The 23,510-nt window shown below is 43.3% G+C and overlaps 1 protein-coding gene across 1 annotated transcript in view; it reads left to right on the top strand.

Moving 5' to 3' along the window:
• The window catches only part of cdk6 (cyclin dependent kinase 6), a 36,487-nt gene that overhangs the window by 2,944 nt on the left and 10,033 nt on the right, over positions 1-23,510 (top strand). Inside the window, exons 3-4 of the mRNA XM_083981776.1 lie at positions 1,594-1,729; positions 7,878-8,045. Coding sequence (XP_083837902.1) covers positions 1,594-1,729; positions 7,878-8,045 — 304 coding nt within the window. The remainder of the gene's footprint in view (positions 1-1,593; positions 1,730-7,877; positions 8,046-23,510) is intronic.

Genomic DNA, 23,510 nt, shown 5'->3' with positions numbered 1-23,510 from the left:
TCCTCCAGTTTAGCCATGCAGCATTGCCAAGCAGCTCAGGCCAGGAAGAGTGCATTGTGGGCCTTCTGTGTGACTCCAGGCAACCCCTGGATGTTTGTAATGAGGCCCATTATTCATTCCATATGTTCAGTGTCTGCTGAGAGCCCCCATTGTAGCCCAACAATCGAGCAGTGAGGGGCGTTTAACCCCAGCGCTTCAAGAGGAGGACGCCGTCTATTCTGTGACATCATGCACAGTACTAATACCTTGAACGAATCGCCTCTCACTCACCATTCTGACTCCAGCATTTCCAAGTCCGCTGATTACAAGGGTGTTGGCATGGACACATGATGCCTTGTTGGACAGGAGTGAAAGAGTTTCTGGAGAGATTTAGTCATTTCTTTCCATGCTTCAATTTTAAACAGCCTCTGTCGATTAGCTAGTTTGAATTATGGCAGCACATGCATTGAAAGCATTGATGTGGCATTGAGTAGAACCATCATGAAGTCACATTTTCAGCAATAATGATGGAATAGGCTTCTTGGTGTCATCATTTGATTAATAATTCCATCACTCTTTGTGTCGACGGTTGTAAATGTACTAGGACTTCTAGTAGTAGGCTACCCTTGGTGGGAAAACCCATTTTGGGTTTACACTAGAAAGGAGATTTGATAAGGTCATAGAACAAGGAACTAGACCGTGTATATTTCGTAGACTTTAAGTGACACAAAACATTTACCATGTCACGTGCACTTAAAGGCAATTCTATACTTTGAAGGTAATGTGATTTATAGTAACTGACAGCACAGCATGTGTCTGATGAAGATCCACCAAAGGAGCCCCTGTTATCCCGATGAAAATGCTGCCTTTGCTCCACTCGACTTCCCAAAGAGCATCAGGAGTTGTCATAGAGCTGGTTGAGGAATGCTGCTTCTGGTCCCCAGCTCTTTGAAGAGGACATACTGGATAGGTTTTTTTTTTTTCTTTCCAGCTTTTCACCAAAGCCTGCCTTGGCAGTTCTGCCGACATAATCTGGATTCTTGGCCATAGTTTGTTGCCTAGTGAAGCCACCATAAGCACTGGGGTACGGAGGTTGATGGTCTTGAATCTTCAAAAAGCTAAGATTCAAGAACTTGGGGTTATTCTGAGAACATGTGAAAAGACTGAAATCAGTACAACCTGCTGGAGATTGCATTGATCTCCAAGTGTCTGCCCTCTGCTCCATGTTTGTAGTCAAGAGCCCAGACTCTGTTTTTTAGCCTATAAGGTATTTTGACTGTTGTGTGATTGATGCATCAACATCTAAGATCCTTTACTGAAGAAGACATTTGGGCTTGTCAAGTTTAATGAGTAACATTTACCATTGCTCTTTGCTGTGTTTGTCACGATTAATCATTAGTTAGTTTCTAGATACACAGATTATAACACTGCACAAAATAGTCTGAACAGTTTCATTATAAATAGGATTGGATGAATGAATTCAAATTTAAATTCATGTCTATTTCAATAATCATGTTATATCACCAATGAAGAGGAGAGCTTGTCTTTGTTGCAGCATGTTGAGCTCATACAATCAGCTGTATTGATCTTCCTCGCCTTTTCCTCTTGTTGCAGATTGTTTGATGTGTGCACGGTCTCTCGAACTGACAGAGAAACCAAACTCACTCTGGTCTTTGAGCATGTGGATCAGGACCTGACCACCTACCTGGAGAAGGCCCCTGACCCAGGAGTTCCACCCGAGACCATCAAGGTGAGCATTGCTATTGGTTTATACCGCTACATAGTAAGACTAATGCTTTTAAATGCTAACGGGACATTTGTTTGCATCACTGTAAAAACGTCCGTGATTAATACATGATTAATATTTCCAAAGATGTAACCAAGTCTAGTTTCTAAATGACATATGAAGGAAGCTAATTGCCAGTCCTCTGAGGTATGAACACTGCATGACCACAGCCATGTCTGTATGGTACCGAGTGGGCTTTCTTGGCCGGAGACATGGAGGACCAACATCAGAGGTACCAGGGCGTTTTGAAAGGCAGCACATGTGGCAGATGGGCTCCAAATTAGAGACTCCATGCCTTCTCTATTTCACTTCACCCTCTCTCTCCAGATTTACAATGTTTTACAGATGGAGTGAAAAAGTGTGTGTGTGTGTGTGTGTGTGTGTATGTGTAAGGAAGAGGGGCTAGATTTAAATACCTTCCCTTTGTGTTTGAAAACCAAGTATGTTCAGTTTGAAGGCAGCAATTCATCACTCCTGTGTCAACTATTCTATTTACACAACAACACATTCACCCTCACCACTGCTTCACGTTTCTCCATTTCATTAAATAAATCCACCAAGTATCCACTTACACTTTGCCTGGAGGTCGGAAGTGGATGTGTTGCAGATTCCTTTTCCTCTGTAACAGTCTTCTTTTATTTTAATTTTTCCCACACAAATCCCCCTTTTTAAAAAATCTCTATCCTATTTCAGCCCAAGGTCTGTAGATACATCACTGACTGTACTGAAGGGCTATATCTCTATTTTTGGACAGTGGGGCCTCAAAAGTTTCACGTGTCATATTTGAAACTAAGAAGTTGAGGAAGCTAGAGTAACTGTTGTTTTTCACCCCAGGGCTGGGTTTATGCTTAAAAGTTTTGTGTCAGGCCGTAATGTTGGTAGGATGCTCTGCAAGCGTAGACGAGTCGGGTAGATCACACCTGAGGCTTTCTCAGGGTCTCTCACTGAAGCCTGTACATTATTCTGTACTGTAGTTTCTGAGGGTATGTCATGACAACCCATGACTGTAGGTATGCTATTATTCACCATTTGCTTTTTCAATCAATCAAACAATCAGACTTGATTTATACAGCACTTTTCATACAAATAAAATGTAGCACAAAGTGCTTTATACCATAAAAGCAGACAAAACATATCAAAAATGAAACCCAAAGTCACACAACTACACACACACACTCAGTTATAGAGCTTAAAAGAAGGCAACTGAAGCGCTGTCTTACTCTCAACAATTTGCCGTGAGGAAACACCAGGGACTGGATAAAACCAAATAAAATGAACAAAAAGTTAGCATAAGTGCAGGGACATGATAAAAATAACTAAAATTATACAATAAATAGGCTAAGACTAAAAATAAATAAATAAATACAAATAAAATAAAATAATAATAATAAAAAAATAAACAGTAAAAATCGATAAGGGAAAACTAATAAAATAGTAAAACCTATAAGTAAAATCTAATCAAAAGCCAAGCTAAAAAGGTGTGTCTTAAGTTTGCTCTTAAAAATGTCCACATTCGCAGCTGCTCTCAGGTCTTCAGGAAGGCTGTTCCAGTCGTGGGCCGTAATAACAAAAGGCTGCTTCGCCATGAGTTTTGGTTCTGGGTATTAATAAAAGGCCTTTTATCTGAAGACCTGAGAGTTCTGGATGGCTCCTAAGTTAAAAGCAAATCTGACAGATGATAAGGACTAAGACCATTAAGAGCTTTAAAAACCAATAAAAGAATCTTGATATCGATCCTGAAGCACACAGGTAGCCAATGCAGGGACTTTAAAATCGGTGTAATGTGAGCTCTCTTTCTCTCTTTTTGACTGTTAAATACTCTTACACATGCGCCAAACTGTTTATTTGTATTCGGAGAGAAAAGCAGTTGATAAGTAACTGATATGGAAATGTGTCATGAGTTACAGCCCCAGTTGTTTTTTCATTGTTTAGGACTCGTGCAATTCATAATTATTTCTCTAAACTTAGAGATAAGTTGATTGATATATTAATCAGTTGCTTGTTTAGCATTTTGTTTGAATGGCTGGTTCGGTGTGTCCAGATCCCTATTTAGAGAATGGTTTAATGGTAACAAATGGCTAAATGGAAGAAAGGAAGTCACTGATAGACACCGTGTTTGAACATGAGATCTTTGGTTGAGTCCCTTTTTTGTGGCGGTGTAATGAACTGGTTCATATGTTGTGTCGTCCGACCACATCTGTTGGCAAAAGTGTTTACAGCTGTTCCAAATGACCACACTCAAGAGCCTAGTGAACAGTCTGCCATCATAGAAAGTGGTGGGACACAATATTCACTGAAATGGGGGGGGGGGGGGGTAACGCTGCACTTTTGGACAGTGGTCTGTCTTCAAAGGGCAAACTTGGTTTGCAGTGTGATGAAGGGGAAAAAAGGCCTTAGACAGGAGTTCAGACTAAGAAGCCTTTGAATGTATAAAAAACTATGGTCATACTCCCACCTCCCTCCCTCCCTCCCTCCCACCCACTCACACTGCACAGTTCTGGAAAGGTTTGGGGTTATGGAGGTTTCGGACGCCGTCCAACAATCCAGTCAAGGAGTTTTGTTTGAAGCATCCTGACCCTTTAAGGCGAACCTCCTTCCTTTGCATTCTCCTAACATCCATACAGCAGGAGCCTTGAGAGGACAAAGGGACAATGAAGGAGTGACAAGATGACCCAGGCAGCATCTCCTGTTATTTCTAGGACAGTGGATAATGCACAGTAACCCCCAATACCCCCCCCCCCCCTCCTCCTCCTCCTCCTCCCTCCTCATAACTTCATCTGCCATTGGGTATACCAGATGACCCCCAGATTATGGATCCAACAGTCCTCCTCCCCATCTGATTATCTGCTGAACCCCTCAGTGCCTGAACCGCTGTGAAACATTCACCCTCAGCCAAAGACCCACAACCAGCAGGAACAGGCAGAACTTTTTTCCTCAAAAACCTATCTACCCCCAGCCTGGTGCAGCCTCTCCACTTCAGCCCCCCCCCTCTCCACCACCCTCCACCACCCACTCAGCCTTACTCAGACTCAAGACCCACCACATGGTCATTGATGAAAGAGGCCCTCCTCCAGGAATCAAATGAGCTGGAAGGACATGAAGCGGCCGGGCTGCCCCAGCCTCAGCGCTCCTCAGCCGGGCCAGCGCTGGGGTCTCGCCCACCCTTCTCTGTCGCCATCGTCCAAGCTACAACTCCATTCTGTGGGCCCATAAAGGGGGAGGTTAATGAAGCATGGGGAGGGAATTACACTAACGCTAACCGGCAGATGTCCCATATTGTGCCTAGCTACAATAAACAATATGGCTGCCTCTGGTGCATTTGCATCAGAAAGGGAGGTGCACTCAGAAAGCCATGTTTTGACTGCATCTTGCAGAGGGCTGACCAGTTTTTTTTTTTTTTCCTGGTCCTCCTGTTTTTTCAGGGTCAGATCTTTTGCCTTTTTGTGATTTTTTTTGTGTCCTCCTGGCCAAGTTGTTGTTTGTGGGTTTTTTCTGGTTGAAGTGTTGCCAGTTGAGGACAGTTGTGTGTTGAGTAACACATGTGAGTCTCTTGGCTGCTGTGTGTTAAGACTGTGAGGTGCATCACTCCAAACACTCTGTGTCACGTTGTCTCAAACTTTTGAGACATCGCTCGACTATTTTAATTCAAAAAGCTTTCCACACAGGGCCTCGCTGCCAGTTATGCCGTTTTTAAAATAGCTGAGACCATTCTTTGGGTTCACAGCTGTGTGGGTAATTGATATAGCAGAGAAGATGGCATTCAGGCCAATGGGCCAAGATTGTTTGTGTGTTTGTCCAAGAGTCACACTTCTGAGATAATTAGTGTTTACTAGGAAATGCTGCTGAAAGGAAGCACGGTGAAATGGCTATTTAAAGCAGAGAGGAACTGATGGAGGAGAGGGGGGGCATGCTATTGTGTCAGTCACCCTCAACACACACATACACACACACACAAAATAACCAACTGCCTGCCTCTGTCCTATGGCCCTGTCTGTCTGCTGCCCCACTCACTAGGTCATGGCTGGATGGAGATGTAGAAAGGAAGGTCTGTTTATGCATCCTGCTGCCCTTGGTCAGAGGGCACACACACATGTGCATGCTCCACACACACACACAAATACATACGCGCACACACACAAATGTAGATGCACATGTTACATTTACACAACCCCAGGGGGACATTTAGTTTGTGTGTGTGTGTGTGTGTGTGTGTGGTGGTGGGGGGGCTATGGCCAGCACAGCAGCCAGCCCCGCGCCGTTTGCTAATGTTTTCTGCTTGAGTGTGCAGACCCCTTTGACTCACTCACCAGCTGGTCGGCAAGTGAATAGAGCTTCGGGCTCAGGTCCATGTCACTTGTGAGGTCTTGGCGGAGGGTTTTGGGGGTGTGTGTAGGGGGCATGTGTGTGTGTATAGGAGAGAGTGTGTGTGTATTTTGGAGGGGGGTGTATGGTTTAGGGTGCAACACACCCAGCATCGCAGTCTTTCGCTTCACCAACATCTCTATTTTCCCTTTCATCTCCAACATTGTTCAATTCAACGCAGTCGGTTTTCAAATTGGCTAAGTGACTGTTGAGACTTTTAGAGTTTTTAAATCATTTTTATATCATTAGGTCTTAATCTGAAATGAAAAAAAAGGCAAAGCAAGGTAATTTTATTTGTATAGCCCATTTTTACAAACAGTTTGTCTCAAAGGGCTTTACATGGCATCATAACAACATCCTCTGTCCTTAGACCAGTGGTTTTCAACCTTGGGGTCGGGACCCCACGTGGAGTCGCCTGGAATTCAAGTGGGGACGCCTGAAATGTATTGATAAAAAAAAATTACTGATAATTATTCTTTTTAAAATTATGATTAAAAACACCACACAACAATCTTAAACAACTGTATTCTATACTTTCACTTTCTCAAATATAAATCGAGTTTAAATAAAATGCAGAGTATAAAAATATCTTGATTGACTGCCAGAAATTTGTGATGTCGTAATGGGGTCACAAGTCAAAAAAGGTTGGGAGCCACTGCCTTAGGCCCTCACATCAACTGAGGAGAAACTCCATAGAAAACCCTTTTAACAGGGAAAAATTGGAGAAACCCCAGGGTGAGCAACAGAGGAGGGATCCCTCACCCAGGACGGACAGACGTGCAATAGATGTTGTTACAGACAAGAAAACAGTTTATAACACAGAATGTGGGGAACATGGAAATGCTAACAAGAGCTGATGGAGGCAGCTTCTGGTGGGAGGAAATGCAGGGAGATGAAAGATGAAGAAAAAAAAAGGCCCTGGCTGTTATTTGATCAAACAATCAAAGTCATAGCTCTGCCAAAGCCACCTTGCCGCAATTCCTTGTAATAACTTGTTATTTGTTTACAGGTGCAGGACCTGTTTGAGAATTTCAGTTTCAAAAGAACAAGTCTAAGCTGGTTTCCACATAACTTGTTCCTGTTCGCACCACTTTACTATTGTTAGTCTTGTTATGGATGCGGTGCCCATGGCCGTTTCTGAGGTCAACTTTTGGGCATAAAAAAGCGAGCCAGCGCCAATTAACTCGGAGCAGGACAGCTGCTGCAAGACAGAGATCCATGCTTGTACAGAGTGGGGCCTCTTGCTGCCTCTACCATTTGTGTGCATGTGTGTCAGTTATCAAACATCTGCCACAGTCGAGAAAAGACACAGGCCTCGTCTAGTTAACTCCCTCCCTGCCCCGATGTCTCAGCCAGTCTGCTGAACTCTTCCCTGCAGGTCTCATTCAGGCCTTTTGTTGCTTTGACAGAAGAATGAATTGAAATTCAAATGTTGCTGTGGAGGTGCAAGGTCACAAGGCCATCTGTCTTTTGACATTTCGCAAGGAACTAAGGCAGAGCTGTTTGCCGGAAATGTAATTCATCGGGTCAGATTTAATCATTCAGAGCAGCATATCTGTGTCTGTGCCAGTTGCTCAGTCTCACACTCATTATTGTCATCTCAACGTGACCTTTAACCATGACCCTAATATCTTCATACTTCATACTTAGCTCATACTTGTTTTCCCTTCGCCGTAATCATTTTGTGTCCTTGTCCACCTGTTTCTCTCTCTCTCTCTCTCTCTCTTCCTTCCGCTTTGTTGTAATACAGGATATGATGTACCAGCTGCTCCAGGGGCTGGACTTCCTGCACTCGCACCGCGTGGTCCACCGTGACCTCAAGCCCCAAAACATCCTGGTCACCAGCGGAGGACAGATCAAACTAGCCGACTTTGGCCTAGCCCGCATCTACAGCTTCCAGATGGCGCTCACCTCCGTGGTGAGTTATGTTGTTCATACATCTGAACACAGTGGGACTCATTCAATAGTTTCTTGCAACAGAGTTCTCAAAACAAACACTCGCGAACGCTCCAAGCCCCGCGGATTTCACAGAGGTTCAACCAAAAGTGGGTCGCAGGATGTTTTAACTGGGTCGTAGACACAAATAGACTTGGACAGGGGGGGATATTACGTGATCTAATAGCTTTACATGGTCCAATAAGTTTTGGACCTGGTACCAGTTGAGCTCGTCTACACCTGTCTACTTTGGCACACCTTTTGCTGGAATGTAATTTTGCAGCAACATCTTTTTTTATTATTATTACAAAAGGCAACAGATAATGGAGCAATCGAGATACTTTTTCAATTCAATTTTCAATTCAATTCAATATACTTTATTGGCCCCGTGGGGAAATTTGTCTTGTACTCCATCCATCTGCAGTTCCACAGAAAACAACATAAAAAAAACCCCACATGCTATCGTACACATTTTTTTAATTAAACAAACATACGTAGCAGAGTTAGAGAGTGTACTCTAGTGCGTATTGTGTGTGCTACTAAGTTTATATATGACACCAATGCTGACAGCATCATTCTCATCATGGCTTCTTTATATACACACATAATAATAACACATGGCCTTGAACTACCCTTCCCATCTCCAGAGAGTTAGATGAAAAGGGTCTAATGTGATGTAGCGGGCACTTACAGGGCATCAGCGGGTAGCTCTGCAGCGCTGGGCCAAATGATAGAGTTTCTCTGTGTAAAGTGAGAGCCAAGGGCCCCTGCGGCCTGTCTCAGGAATCCCTCAGTGGTTGTCGCAGACAGGGATGGAACAGACGAGGAGAGACAGACACCCCTCCCTTCCCGGTGTCGGCACTTTGATGTTCAACTGTTGGGCTCTGGGCTCTGATGACCAGATAATATAGAGAGAGACTGAAAGGAGTCTTTGGAGGAGCTTGAATAAGGAGAGATGAGACCTTTAAGATTAAGGTAGCCAGCTCAGTTGCTCCATACCTTTTTTTTTTCTTTTTTTTTATATAAGCCTTTAGTTGCCAAGAGAGGATTTTGTGATCTGTTCCACATTCAGACAGACACATGCACATATGCCTTTTAACTCCTTCACTGATCGACCTGACTAGGCCCAACCTCTCAGGTCAACTTGTTTTTGATTAATATTGCACGCAGTTTGTTTGTTATAACTGACAAATGTGTAAATAGTTTGGAGGTTACGTGTAAGAGACGGTTGTTATTGACTTGGCACTAACTTGGAGTGGTTCATCTACTATCTGGAGCTACCTGAAAAGCAGGATGATACAATAAGCCTGTGAATATTCTCTAATTCATCCAGGTCATAGTTATCTCAAGGAAATTTAAATCAAACACAACTGGACTTGGTTATTTGTCTTAGAAGACGTTTCACCTCCCATCCAAGAGGCTCTGACCAGGCTGGGACTGGTCCTGGTCTTGTCCAGTTGCGTTCGATTTAAATTTCCTTGAGACAGGATGATACAATATTAATACAATTCACAGCGCAAAAAGTTGAATGTTACTCACTTAATCAGCTGATGAGGCATCAGGATAAACAGGCAGGTCAGGTCTGATGGCCTGGCAGTGCATATTCAGCCAGTTTAGCAGCACTTGGTCTCTCATCCAGCTGTGCAGCATCTGCCCAGCTACTTTGAATACAAATAGGAAAATGACAAACTTGTATATATCACTCAGCGTCACCATAGACTGGCTCACATTTCCGTTCTGTTAATCACTGAACAACAAATGAGCAGGCTAGTAGACAGGTGCCTTCATGTCAGCTGGAGGTGACAGACTGTCTATAGGATGTGTCTCACTATATAAGCTTCGTTGAGGCATTTGATTTTTAATGATGGCAATTGGTAAATTATTTATTCAAATATTTGCATATCTGGCTCGTTAAAAAAGCTCTTCATACAGCCACTCGGATACCGGTGACATGAAATAACATTACATGATTACATTAAATCCAGCAGTCATAAAACCCTTGAAAGCCTACTGCAGTGGTTCCCAACCTTTTCCGGCTTGTGACCCCATTGTGACATCACAAATTTCTGGCGAGCCCGTCAATCAAGATGCACTAGCTCAGATATTTTTATATGCTGCATTTTATTTGAACTCGATTTAAATTCGAGAAAGTGAAAGTATAGAATACAGTTGTTTAGGATTGTGTGTAGTGTTTTTAATATATTTTTTAAATTATAATAACTAGTTTAAAAATATTTTTATCAGTCATTTTTTTTAAATCAATTACTAGACATTTCAGGCGACCCCATTTGAATTCCAGGTGACCCCATGTGGGATCCCGACCCCAAGGTTGAAAAACACTGGCCTACAGCTTTCAAAATGTTGTTTACTTAAGATTACTAATTAAACAAGTGAACAACAAATTTTGTTCCATGAGACTTCATCTCAATTTTTTTTTAAATTGAGAGTGGCATGTTACTAAAATTACAAGCCAATTCAGCCTGCACTTTGTATTGTATAATTATAATTAAATAACTGTGGCTATAATTATATAAATTATACCTACAATACAGTGTTCTATTTTTACATTAATTATATTAAAAATAGATGAGTTGTAGGCCTCAGCAAGATGAGCCAAACTACAGATTACAGTAAAATGTAAATGAATGAATTATATTTTTGGAATTGATGATGTCAAGATGTGGTTTTTGATAAAGTCATTATCACTATTGTCAGATAACACTTATAAGAAAGTGCTGATAAATATCTATGTCAGAAATGTCAGGACAGATTGTTGTCAGTTGTGGCAGTAAGATGTGTTGTTTTTTTGTTTTTTTTTCTCGATTTGACTAGTGTGTGATTGTAGTCCAGGCCCCGACCACTAATTTCTCAGTATCATGGGTAATTTTTATGATTAAGATAAGTATATTCTTGGTTAGTATCTATAATTTATCACTGTGCCGATAATACCCAGCCGACTGAGTCTCAGAGGAAGTCATACCTAACCAATAAATTGATGTAGCATTACTCAACATCCACTATACAAGTGTGGTTTCATTGGAGGTTTGGTCGATGACTAGTTGTTATACTTCACTTATGACTAGATGGGGACACTTTTTGTCGAGGGAAGATTGCCAAGGGGGGCCAGGGGGGTGAGGGTGAGGCGGGGGGGGAATTCACCTTTAGTTACCAGTGACACATATCAAGTCCCCGAAACTACTCGCACACAGACGCACTTCACATGTGAATCAACAAAGTCACACACTTGTTTCCTTCCTCGGTTGTACAGATTGGGCCACAAAATGAGACGGAGGTGTGTGTGTGTGCGCGTGCATGTGTGTGCATGTGTGTGCATGTGTGCGTGCGTGTTATGCATGCACAGCAGAGGAGCGCTGCAACGTGAGCACGGGATCTTCGGTTCCAGATGAATGTTCCTGTGTCTGGAATCCCCCTATCAGTCCAACACACATACACACACACACACACACACACACACACACAGTCTCCATTCATCCATTCAGTGTTTCCTGTTGCTAATAAAAGCAGATAATCTACACTGTATTGCAGCGCACATGTACACAAATACACACAGTGTTTAAGAGGATCTTCCCCTTTGCCCAACAGACCAGCAGTTACTTATTTAGTCACCTAATGCCACCGTTACTGGCAGACAGATGGGCTTTGGAGAACTGCTGTTGCTTAAGCGAACAAGACACTTCTCTCTCACTTTCAAAGTGATTCATTTAGCACTTCTAGAATGACAAGATGGCTGAAGAGAGCATTTGCATAAAGTCACCAGAAAAGAGTCCCTTGCCCATCCTTTTCTTTCCATTGTCTTTAACTGAAAGTTGCACTCCTGTACTTTCTGCTGATGATTTACCAGCATTGTTGAACTTCTCTTTTTGTGATGAATTTGCGTTCTCACCAAGCAACGTGTCGGCTTGTTAATAAGTCATTGACAAAAAAATGTGGTGTGAGCGTGTGCGTATAAAAAAAAAAAACCCTGCAGAGGGCGAGTACATTTGCACATGCATGGTTGTGTGTAAGTCGATGGTCCCGTCGACATCACTCACCTACCATGTCGCACATTTTTCTACATATTTCGCCCGTCCTAAAGAGAGAGAAAGAGAGGGAGGGAAGGGGGGGGACCACCCATTGGGTTGGTACAGGGGTCCAGATTAGGCCGCCCCTGGCAGTCCCTAGGGGTCTGTTGCTTTGTTGATGGTTTTTTAATGACCCCAGTCTGGCTACAGCCTCATTGTGCTGCCATGAGTGACAGGCAGATGGGTTAATCTGACATACCAGGAAAGAGTGGAGAGGGATCTTTTGTCGGTCCGTCCGTCTGAGGTCCCATTTCTGCTTTTTTTTTAAGTTGTTATATTTCGTGTGATTATTTGCAGTAGATTTCGTATTTCGATTTCAGACAACAAAGCGTCTTCGGCGCTACATAAATTCCTTTGTGTACTGGAGTGTTAAAACATGCTTTATTAACATTGGACAGGTTTGATCAGAGACCCTGATACATATTTGAAGAAAGTTAGAGGGAAGCCTTCCATCATCTGACTCTGACTCATCTAAATCAAAGTGGAGGGACATTAAATTGAAAACATCCTAAGGCTAAAAATAGCTGCTAACTGGCAGAGTGTGGAGAGTGGAGCTTCAGTCAGGTGACTCAGTCCAATGTTTTAGTCTAACGGTAATTTACTGGCTCATAATTTTGTGACATTTAGATGCAAGTCTATAAACATAGAGTCCATCATCTGCTTCTGGCATTGCACCGTATCATATTAAAAACAAATAATGAACTTTGAATGAGGCCAACCCCACCTATTGTAGTGTTGGAGCTCTCTCGGTTCCTCAGTAAAAGTTATTTTTGGCAGCTTTGTGAACAGTCCATAAGCAGGATCTTTTAGCGGGGAACTTTACACATACGTGTCCCTTCATCTGGATGGGACAGAGAAGCAGAGGTTGGGTCAGGAAGACAACCCGCAGGAACCTGACCATGGTGGTCTCTCTTTCTTCAACCATCTACACTTTGGCAACCATTGTAATACCAGGCTGACTGGACGGTCCCATGAAACCCATTAGTTTTCACTCCCATGCATGTCATGCGCATGTCTTTGCCTGTCAAATTGGATTTGGAAAAACTCGAGGGGGGAATGCCACCAGACTTTTATGTTAGCACTTGTTGTTGTGTTTTTCTGGTCTGAAACCAAAATAAACTGAGGGGTTGCCCTAATTTACCGGAGACAGCAGGGTAACTTCATTACCTAAGTCATGAATTAGTCAATATATATTTGTTATGAAGTTTATTAGTTTTAAATGTTTTTTTGTCTTGCCTGACCCTAACCCTGACTCTTCAGACTTGCTCTTTCAAGTCGTATTCATTGAAACGATTGTTTCTAACTTTTGTATTTCAGCAAATGAATCATATAATATTATTATCATTATTATTATTTTATAAATAGTATCTTCTGGGACAGTCTGTACAGTCACTGTTTGACTTTCCAGTAACCTCTGCTTTTGGGGACATGCAGAGGAGTGAGGCTGTTACCTGATCAAAGGTATTTTCCCAATTCTTCCCCCAGCTCCCTCTACTTATAGGCCTCCCACTACGTTTACCAGAATAAGACACACATATCTCAGACGACATTAAACAAATTGAAACCAGATTTCCTGCCCATGCTCGAACAGCAGACGGGCTTTTACTATACAAAGCTTTTCAGACCATATTCACTGTGTTTTCACGGTGTTTCCCATTTCTGCTGCCCTTCGTCGACAGAGAACATCAGTTAAATCTTGTGGGTGTGGGTAAGCGTAGATTAGCATGTTGTCACTTGTGGCACGTTATAGTTTTCAGATGATGATAATGCAGATGACATGTCTTTCAGGCAAACAATGTTGCTTCTTGATAATGGGGTTTCCACTCATTTGACTCTGTGAGGCGGTGAAGAAATTCTCTCTTCAGACCATGTCTCATGACTCTAGAGAGAGGGATATCAGACATGCGAGTATCACCAGCAGGCTCGTCCCTATAGTTGTGCAGAGCTTCGCAAACCGACCGAGACTGATGAAACTGAAATTTCTCAGCGATGACAAATGATGAACTGGACAGTGATGTCTGTGAATCTGCTCTTTTGCCAGACAATGTGTTTCTACTCTGGATTGACCGAAAGAGAGGCAGGCAGCAGTGGGGAGGAAGAGGAGGAGGAGGAGGGGGGAGGGGGGGGGGGGGAGAACCCTTGCACTGCACTGCACGCAGGAGAGCACGTGCAGCGCTCTCTGGGAATGTTTAGATATCTCCTCAAACGGCTCCGCATGGGAAAAAAAAAAAAGGAAAAGCCATCCTCTATGCTTTGACTGCAGCCGGCTGGAGCAAAGGGGCCGGCCCCAATTTGACATAAGCAAACACACACACATACATAAATGAACAGGGATATACTGTACATACACGCACATTGAAGCGCAGACAATTGCATTGTTACGAATGTTTGCACACAAATGCACACCCTCACATGCACCGTGCAGCTCTCCTTGCAATTCACCGTATTAATTGTGGACAGTCTCTTGGCAACGCTCCTGGTTGGGAACAAGGGGGGGTACCGACTTGTGTGTGTGTGTGTGTGTGCACGTGCATCAGGCACACACACACACACACATGCACACACCGGCATCTGGATATTAAAGCCTTGTCTGTACCAGCAACGGCAAAGAGGAAGAGGAGGAAAAAAAAAAAAAAAAAAAGAGAAAAAATTACAGCATATATCAGGAATTTTCCAGCTAATGATGTGCGGATGTGGTAGCACTGGAGAGAGAGAGCCACTGACTGTGCTGTCTTTGTTTCGCTCGCCCAGGGCCCCATGCTGCATTCCTGTACGCTGTGCATACTTTGGCAACAGTTGTGGTGCCCCCTTTTTTTTTCCTGTTTCACTGTATACAGTTTGTGTGCTGCTCTTGCACTTTACTTTCTGCTGCTGCAGCTCTGTCTCTCCCTCCCTCCCTCCTTCTGTCTCACTCCCCCACCACCACCACCCCTCATCTCCCTCTTAAATCTTCTCTCTTTCTCTCCTTCCTTATTTCCTTTCTTGGCCCGGTACGGCTGTATTGTTGCAACTGTAAATTGTCCTTTTTGCAGAACAAGGGAGAAGAGAGAAAGAGGGAAAGTGAGGGAGGAGTGAAATAATGGTGTTTACAACATGGCTGACTGCTGGAGCTTCGAATGGGGCCTCTCTGGAGACACAACATCATAGCCTCTGTACTCTCTGAGCGCATAGTTTTGCTCATATCATTATTATTATTACAACATCCGCTGCTTCTCCCATATGCAATGCCTATACAATGTGTAGCCTTTATCCCTTTTCCTCTGAGATTCTCTTAGGAAGGCTTTAATTTGTGGTGGATTGCCTTCAGGAATGTAATCAAATTCTATCTCAAGAGTCAAAGAAGCGTTAAACAGTCGGGCCATTTACCTGGTAGAATGACCCGCGCTGCACGTTTATTCCTTTTTTTTCTTCTTTTTTTTTACTCGGCTACTGCCCAAAAGTTAAAACGCCCAATCACGCTCTTATTGATTCAGTTATGCGGCCCCTGGTACATCCGAAGGATTTGTCTGCGAGTGTGTGTGTGTGTGTGTGTGTGTACATGGTATGTGTCTGTGTGCAGTGGTGCTCTTTCATCCTGAGCTTCCTCAGTGAGAGAGAATGTAAACACGGGCCCCTGGCCAAGCTTCATCAGCCCCAGTGCCTCCGGTGCTGCAGCCCTAAGCCCCGGCCTCAGTCATCCTCACAGCATCAGGTCATCGGAAAAGGTCCACATGGAGTGTGACAGGAAAAGGCTTCTGTCATGGCAGTGGTGGTGACAGTCAAGAAAGAAAGATAGAGGTGAGGGACCAATGAATGTGGCTCCAAACAAAGCCACGATTTGAAGAATAACTCTGGTTTATTACAATGTGGTTCTTATTTTTATCGTATTTATAACTTCCTTACGTTATTAGAGGTTTGTTCGCATGAGATTCTGTACTTTGATGCTGTCATGGTGACAAACAAAATTGGATGGAGCAAGAAATGCAAGCGGGCAGAGGTTGGCAGTTTAAAGGAAAACTTTAATGCTTCGGAAAACATTTTTATTTGTTTTCCTGCCTGTTGAATCAGAAGATGAATACCACTCATGTCTGTACACTAAATATGTAGCTAGAGTTGCAGAGCTATTAGCCTACAACCAGTCTCTGTAGAAAGATTTAAACATTCTGGTTTTACTGGTTTAAACAGAGAAGATGAACAAGTATTGAGGGCTTTAGATGCTGGTCGGCACATTTTATTACCTTTTGAATAGAGCTGACCAGCTACAGTAGGTGTTTCCCCCTGCTTCCAGCTTAAAGGATAATTACTGTTTTTTACATTCTGGACCTTATTTCTAGCCTGATGCATCAGCCGCTTATTTCATTACATTTCATGTAGCGTCTGAACACGAGCCATAGGGATTCGTTTGCTTCCGGGAGGCGGTTGCTTACATTTGCTTCAACTAATCGCTGCTGCTTGGTGGTCACGTGTGCTATACACCGGTTAAGCTCATAGGTTAATCTTGAGCGCTTGAGTTCAACGTCATCGCCTTCACTTACCCGTCTGTTCGCTGATTGGTCCGTCCGCTCTGGCGGACCAAAACCGAAACGCATTGCTAGTTCCCTGACTACATGGTTGAGGCAAATTAAATTTGCCGGAACCAGTAGGCGGCGCTAGCCTGGCTACCTTATTTCTAGCATAAAATACGATAATTTACTCACCCAGTCAGATAACTTTGGTGTCATTACAAGTCGTTCAGATGAAATTAGATCCAGCCGAGAGCCGCGTATATCCATATAATGCGAGTACACGTTACACATTATCTGCCATGAAACTGAGTCCTGGTTAGCTGTTGTCAACATCCGGGATCTGTAGGTCGACCTACTAACCTCTGACCTGGATGATGTCATGTCCGTTGATAACAGCTAACCCCGGACTCAGAGGGGAATAGCACTAGCGTATCCAGGGTTTCCGCTACATGTAATTGATCGTGGCGCACCGCCACGGCAAAATAAAAGCCGCCACACCTTCAGAATGACGATTTTTTTTTTTTTTTTTTAAATGTTAAAACAATGTAAAGCAGGTTTTCCACTAGAGGTTGCACAGACTAGTCCCCTGCTCCACAATGACGTTTTGAGCTTGACGTCGACTAGTCGCTGATCATGTAACAGTAGCTACAAGTGTAGCGGCTTGAAACAACAGCTGAGTGCGCTGAATGAAAAAAATACGAGCGCCGTCAAGCTGGATAGAACGAGCGCGTACCAGACAGGAAGTCGGGCACAGAAAAGGCGAGAGAATCCGGTCAATTTTCAAAATAAAATAAATGATGATTAAGTTTGCTGTCCGTCTATAGATATTTGTCAGTTGCGTCTGCACACAGACACACATCCATAGGCTACATACAGCGCTAGAGACAGACCTGTGTGTGTGGAAAACCGAGTAGCCTACAGACGGGTCGATGTTTGACCGGCGCGGAGAGAGAGAGCAGGAGAAACGTGTCCGGGCTGCCGGCAATTAAAAAAAAAAAAAAAAAAAACTCCGCTCATATCGACAGCTTTACATCGCGCACAACAACAACAGCAGCAACCAACCAGGAAAAACAAAAACTGTGAGTGAAACTGTGACTGAGCAGGACTGTGACGGTGACGAGGCCTGTGTGTCGTTTTCCTCCCTAATTGTTTAATGAACAGTAGCTACAGTATTTTCTTTTGCACCTGTAGGCTATATGTTACAAAAAAACAAACTGATTTACAGTTTGTTGTTTATAAAGCTGCTGTTCTGTGGACTAATTTCTGTGCATGAGCTGTCAGTCAGTGAAACAGATTGTTGCAGAGCATTTCCCTCCTCCTGGGATTTTAGTTATGATGGGAAAAATATGAATGATATCATCAGCGACTAGTCGACGATCCGGTCGCGCGCACCCCCCCCCCCCCCGTCGATCAGCCCACCCTCGCCGCCACTCTTTAAAAAAATCCTGGCAGAAACACTGGTATCATAACAAAATATTGGTGAAATGAACGAGTTTCGCGGTGGATAATGTGTTATTTAGAGGCTGCATTCCGCTGCCCGATAGACTCGCATTATACGGATATACGTGGCTCTCGGCTGGATCTAATTTCGTCGGAACGACTTGTAATGACACCAAAGTTATCTGGGTGAGTAAATTACCGTATTTTATGCTAGAAATAAGGACCAGATTGTTAAAAAAAAGGGTAATTATCCTTTAATCAAGCTACCCGTCTCCTTGCTGTTTATGTCTGTTCAATGGACAATCAGGGTCCTCCTCTTTAACTTGACGCAACAAGAAAAGCACATTTTCCAAAATGTTTACCTATCCCGCTAACCTTAATTTTCTTTTTTTCAATTAACCTTTATTTTAACAGGGCGGTCCATTGAGCTCTCTTTTTCAAGGACACCCTGCAATAATATAAGATTATATAATCCAACGTAATGGAGGTGACCTGTGCTTCATGACAGTAGAAAATTGTGTGTCCCTATAGGTCAAAGTTGATCAAGTCATTTCTTGTGGTACCACTGCTTGTGGTATTTTTTTTCCCATTCACCTTTCTCTCTTTTTATGTTTGGGGGTTGCAAGACCTGCAGAGTTCAGTGACAGCATTTGTTACTTGACCTTGTGAAGAAACACTGGGGAACCAGAAGCTGCCATGTTCTCTTTAGCTTTAGCAGTTGAATATGTCTTCAGGAATAGGAATGACGTCCACACCTTCAAAAATCAGACACATGCTTGAGATAACTTGCATAATTTGCAGACACTCAAAACACAAAAGCATTTGGCGTCTGAGCGCGTTGGTCCAGGCAAAAGCAGGTGCTCTCGTAGTCACGTGCAAGTGCTCGCACATAACACAAACCAAACGCCCCCCTGGGCTCACATGCATGCACTCCCCATCATCATACTCCTCAGCTGTGCATGCGCAGTGGTGCTGGTGGCACAGGTCCGGATGTTGCATGTCGGACAGGCTTGGAGGTCCAGCCCAGGAGGTCTGGAGGTCCTCTGGGGCAGGAGAAGCCATTTCCTCCCCAAAAGCAGAGAGAGAGAGAGAGAGCAACAGTGGGGCGGATGGTGGTGGTGGTGGTGGTGGTGGTGAGGGGGAGGATGCTCTCAGCAGAAAGGAATTCCCAGAATGTTGTCCTTTAATCTGGAGTCAGCCTCTCACACTCTCTGTCTCTCAGTCTAACTCTCTTCATCTCTCCCTCAGCTTTATCTGAGCACCTCCAGCTTTTTCTGTTACTGTGAGGGTGAGGGGGGGGGAGTGGGCTGGGGTGTTGGATAGGCAGAGAGGCGGATTGAAAATGCAAAGCAGCTGACCTAAGGGCAAAACGCTGTGCTGCACGGTTTTAAGGCTGACTCACCGTCTCTGTGTCTTGACCGTCCAACATGAGCCTGTATCTCTGTTTTCATGCAGCCTGGACAGAGGAGAGAGAGAAAGAGAGAGAGAGAGAGAGTAATGAAGGGATATGTGAAGCAGAACACAGAATGAGAGGGGTGAGAAAGGGAGGCTAAAGAAGAAGGAATGCAAACGTGGTTGGAAGAAGAGGAAGGGAAGGGACAGAAAAAAGCAACATTGCAATTGGAGCATGTCCCTTTTTCTTTTTTTGCAACCGACTATGTGTTATCATCTCCATGGAAACAGTTATTAAGTTGTACGTTTGGGCCATGACTTTTGTCAGGGTAATAGTTTTGAGATATTCAGTGTAACAGACTTGTAACCTGGTGGGTGAAACTCTATGTATGATTAAAGTGCAGTCATGGACATTACAGACTCTCCAACTGTTACATGTAGGCTTAACTGCCACTCAGACATACAGTATACGTGTTTTACAGACTCAGGGGCTTAGAGGAACACGGAGAGAGGGAGTAGAGAGGGAACAAGAGATTGCAGGAACGAGGGAGGAGGTAGGGAGAAAAGGGTGAGGAGGATTGCCGAGTGGAAAGGATTGCTGACAGCAGACTGTTTGTTTGGAAATGAAAATGAGCACCCTGAAGCTTTAAATCTGAGGTTTGAGATGAGCCATTTGCAGCAGCAGGCAGTTCGTTAATAATGTAAAGAAAATTAGGCAGAAGGTAAATCAAGGCGTAGCAGAATACTCAGTCAGCTTCAAGAGTAAGATATGTTTTTATTTTCTCAACAAATGTCATAAAGACCGAAGGCTGATTGAACTCATCGTCCTTTTTATTATGAACAGCTTGTGTTGTGTCAGTGCCACATGCATCATCCTGATATTGTAAATACTTAGTAGAAAAAAAAACTGTGTTTTAGTCTGCAACTGAAAACGGTGTTGGCCAATGCACAATATATAACCCACTATACCCAAAAGCGTAGAGGGGATTTGTCACCTTTGCAAAACAACACTGCAGGCTCATTAAATGCAGGACAGAGTGAAAGACCATTTTGCCAAAGCTGCAAGACAATAGCTGTGCAAGCAGTCAGGGTGTATTTTCAGATTGCAATAAACCTTAACACATCTATCTTTCCGGTGTGCAGTGCATGTGTGATTATATATGCCTTAATCTGCAGTTGTGGCCAGGTTTTCGAATAACTCTGTATTGCACTGAAGCGGATATACCCCGAGCTCTAGATCTGTGGTTCTTCCTAGAAGGCTCAACGTGAGCGTGGGTTCGACACAGCCCTGACTTTTGGCGCTGCAGGGCTACAAACTACGTGCAAGTAGACTTAAGTCACCTGCATTTGCTGCAAGAGTCACAGGAAGGTGTTGATTGGGTAATTTGTCAATTATGCATCCATCCTCATTCAACACATGTTTTGAATGTGTGATGCTTTTAGAAAAACGCCATGTCTTGGCTGGTAGAGGTGAGATTGAGATGTCACATGTTCTGTCTATATATGGAGATGAGAATTGCAGAGAACTTGCAGTTATTAATTATAGAAAGTTAGAAAAAAAAGTCGTCCAAAATTGAAAGCAATTCAGATGTGAATTTCCTATGCAAAAAAAAAAAAAAAATCATCAATGACATTTGGTTGCCTGCCTATATGGGCAGCTGTACTACTTCCATTCATGTTTTTTTTCTGAGGTTTCACTGTTCTAAAAATCCTCAGTGACCTGAACAGTCAGTCTGTTCATTCTCAGTGTCTGTCTCATTTCTGGTCACGTGGCTCAGCCAACACATCTCAGCCAACTAGCCTCAACTTCCTCCCTATTTCCACTGAAGCAGGAAGCAGGAGATGAGAAAGTGTCACACATCTGCAAAATGCAGCCCCCAGCTCTATTAATAGCATCATTCAGTTTAGAAGACAGAAAATGTGACTGAACTTTTTATTCCTCTTATCGGTACCACCACCGTTGACTGCCTTGCTGTAGAGCTCCAGTTTGGGGTAGCAACATGTTTGGTCAGATTGCAGGTTTACCTCAGATATCAATCACTCCCCCGCCCCATGCCACATTCATGAATAGCTCCTTCTGTGTTGCATTTCTAAGTAAAGTAGTACACTGATGATATGAGCTAAATATTAACATCAAAATGAGATCATGCTAATAATGCTAACATGCTGATGCTCACTAGGTGCACCATCTTAGTTTAGCATGTTAGCATGGTAACTTGGTTAATTGGCAGTAACCACAAAACACAGTTGAGGCTGATAGTAATGTAATCAGTTTTGCAGGTATTTGATCTTGAATCAACGTTTTGGTTCATTAATTGAAGTTTTGAACAAGTTGAAATTTTGACCCTTGATTATGCTCGAGTTACAGTGAGGGGTTCACCAAAGTCATTCACATTCATCCAATAGGGATATCTGTGGGAATGTCATGGTAATCCAGTTGGGGATGCACAATGACTCTTTTTTCTACCGATACGATAACTTCTTGCTTCTCATAACCGATGCCGATAACACACTGAGGTTAAGAAAGGCTAAGATGTAGTACTGGTAATGAGCATAGGTGAATTTAACATTATAGCTCTGCCTCTGACTTAGCAAAATAATATAACCGACATCACTACTGTTGTAATCACAACAAAAACAAGAACAGTTGTGACTCTTAAAAAGTCAACATTTATTATTGCTTCAAATCTCGTAATGTCATGTTGTTATGGGCCTTAGGTATTTTGGCCGGTAATTATCAGCCAATGTTGGGCCGATAATAATCTGTACCGATAGTTATCGTGCATCCCTAAATCAAGCTATTTCGCACTGAACTGAAAACTGAAAATGTCAGCCTCACTGTGCCACTGGAAAATCAAAACCAGGATTCATCCTTTGAGGATCATGAGTAGGCTATCTGTCCAATTCTTTTTTTTTTTCTAGCAAACAATTGTAATACTTGTTGAAATATCTGAGCAGTGGACCAACTGACTGGCAGATCAATACCACTGGCATAGCTTATTTAAAATACACAGAGAAAAATCATGTGTTTCTGGCAGTATCAAAAACACCAATCAGCACATGTAATACTGAAATCATCCAACCTCCCCTAGTGAGAGAGATCCTCTCCAAGGTCCGTGAAGCACAAAGTTACACAAGTGCTGACTCCATGTAACTTCTCCGGAGGCCCTTAAGCGCATAAGCGAGGACCTGCTTGGCCCTTTTATTAGTTCATATTTGGCCATCTCAACCCTCTGAAGATCATTGCTCTCGTATTACCCATGCGAGCGTGTGGATAACATCTAATCAGGGTATCATTTCCTCATACTCCTGCAGCGAGCCCCAGCCAGCTAATAAAGATATGTAGGTGACACTGCTCTCTTTTTTTTTTTTTTGCTTACAAACATTTGCCTCTGACTCTGAGATCCCGATAAGCACTCTGCAGTGCCTCGAGGGGGGACTGCAGCCAAAAGCTGTTGGAAAAATCTGGAGTTTAGGAAAGCACCTGGAACCAGTCCACTCTCTTACTAGGGGTCACTGAGTTTTGTCTGGAGGCTTTCCCTACTGTAGCTGTTAACAATGCTGCCGCTTTCCTGCAGGCTATGGCTACACATATTCACTCACGCACACACACACACACAACACTCCCCATAGAGTTACAGGGACAAATTTGGAAACCATGCGCAGTGTGCAGTGGCACAAAATGGCTGCCTCAGGTGGGTGCAAGGTTGCTTAACGCGAAGGCAGGAAGTGTTGGGTAGTTTTCTTTTCTATTTTGGCAGGAAGAAGTGGTAGGGTGGGGTTGTTGATATCAGTTATAGTCAACCCATTATCACTTCATGTGCACACGACATCTGCCAGGTTTAATCCAGTGTTCATTATTGTAATACACCATGTAGACACACACACACACACACACACACACACACTTGTATGCATAGGTACAGTATTGTGTGTCCTTGGTGGATTGCTGTGGAAAGACTGTGTGATGTGGGTACACCAAAACGGGAGTAAGGAGACGTGTCCTGCCAGATATGATTTCATGTCTTACGTAAGCCTGAGATGGGGGCA

Source organism: Trachurus trachurus, assembly GCF_905171665.1.
Source record: "Trachurus trachurus genome assembly, chromosome: 11".
In the NCBI taxonomy this organism is placed as follows: domain Eukaryota; kingdom Metazoa; phylum Chordata; class Actinopteri; order Carangiformes; family Carangidae; genus Trachurus; species Trachurus trachurus.
Note: the sequence above shows the minus strand (reverse complement) of the source record. Positions and strands in the feature narration are given on the sequence as shown.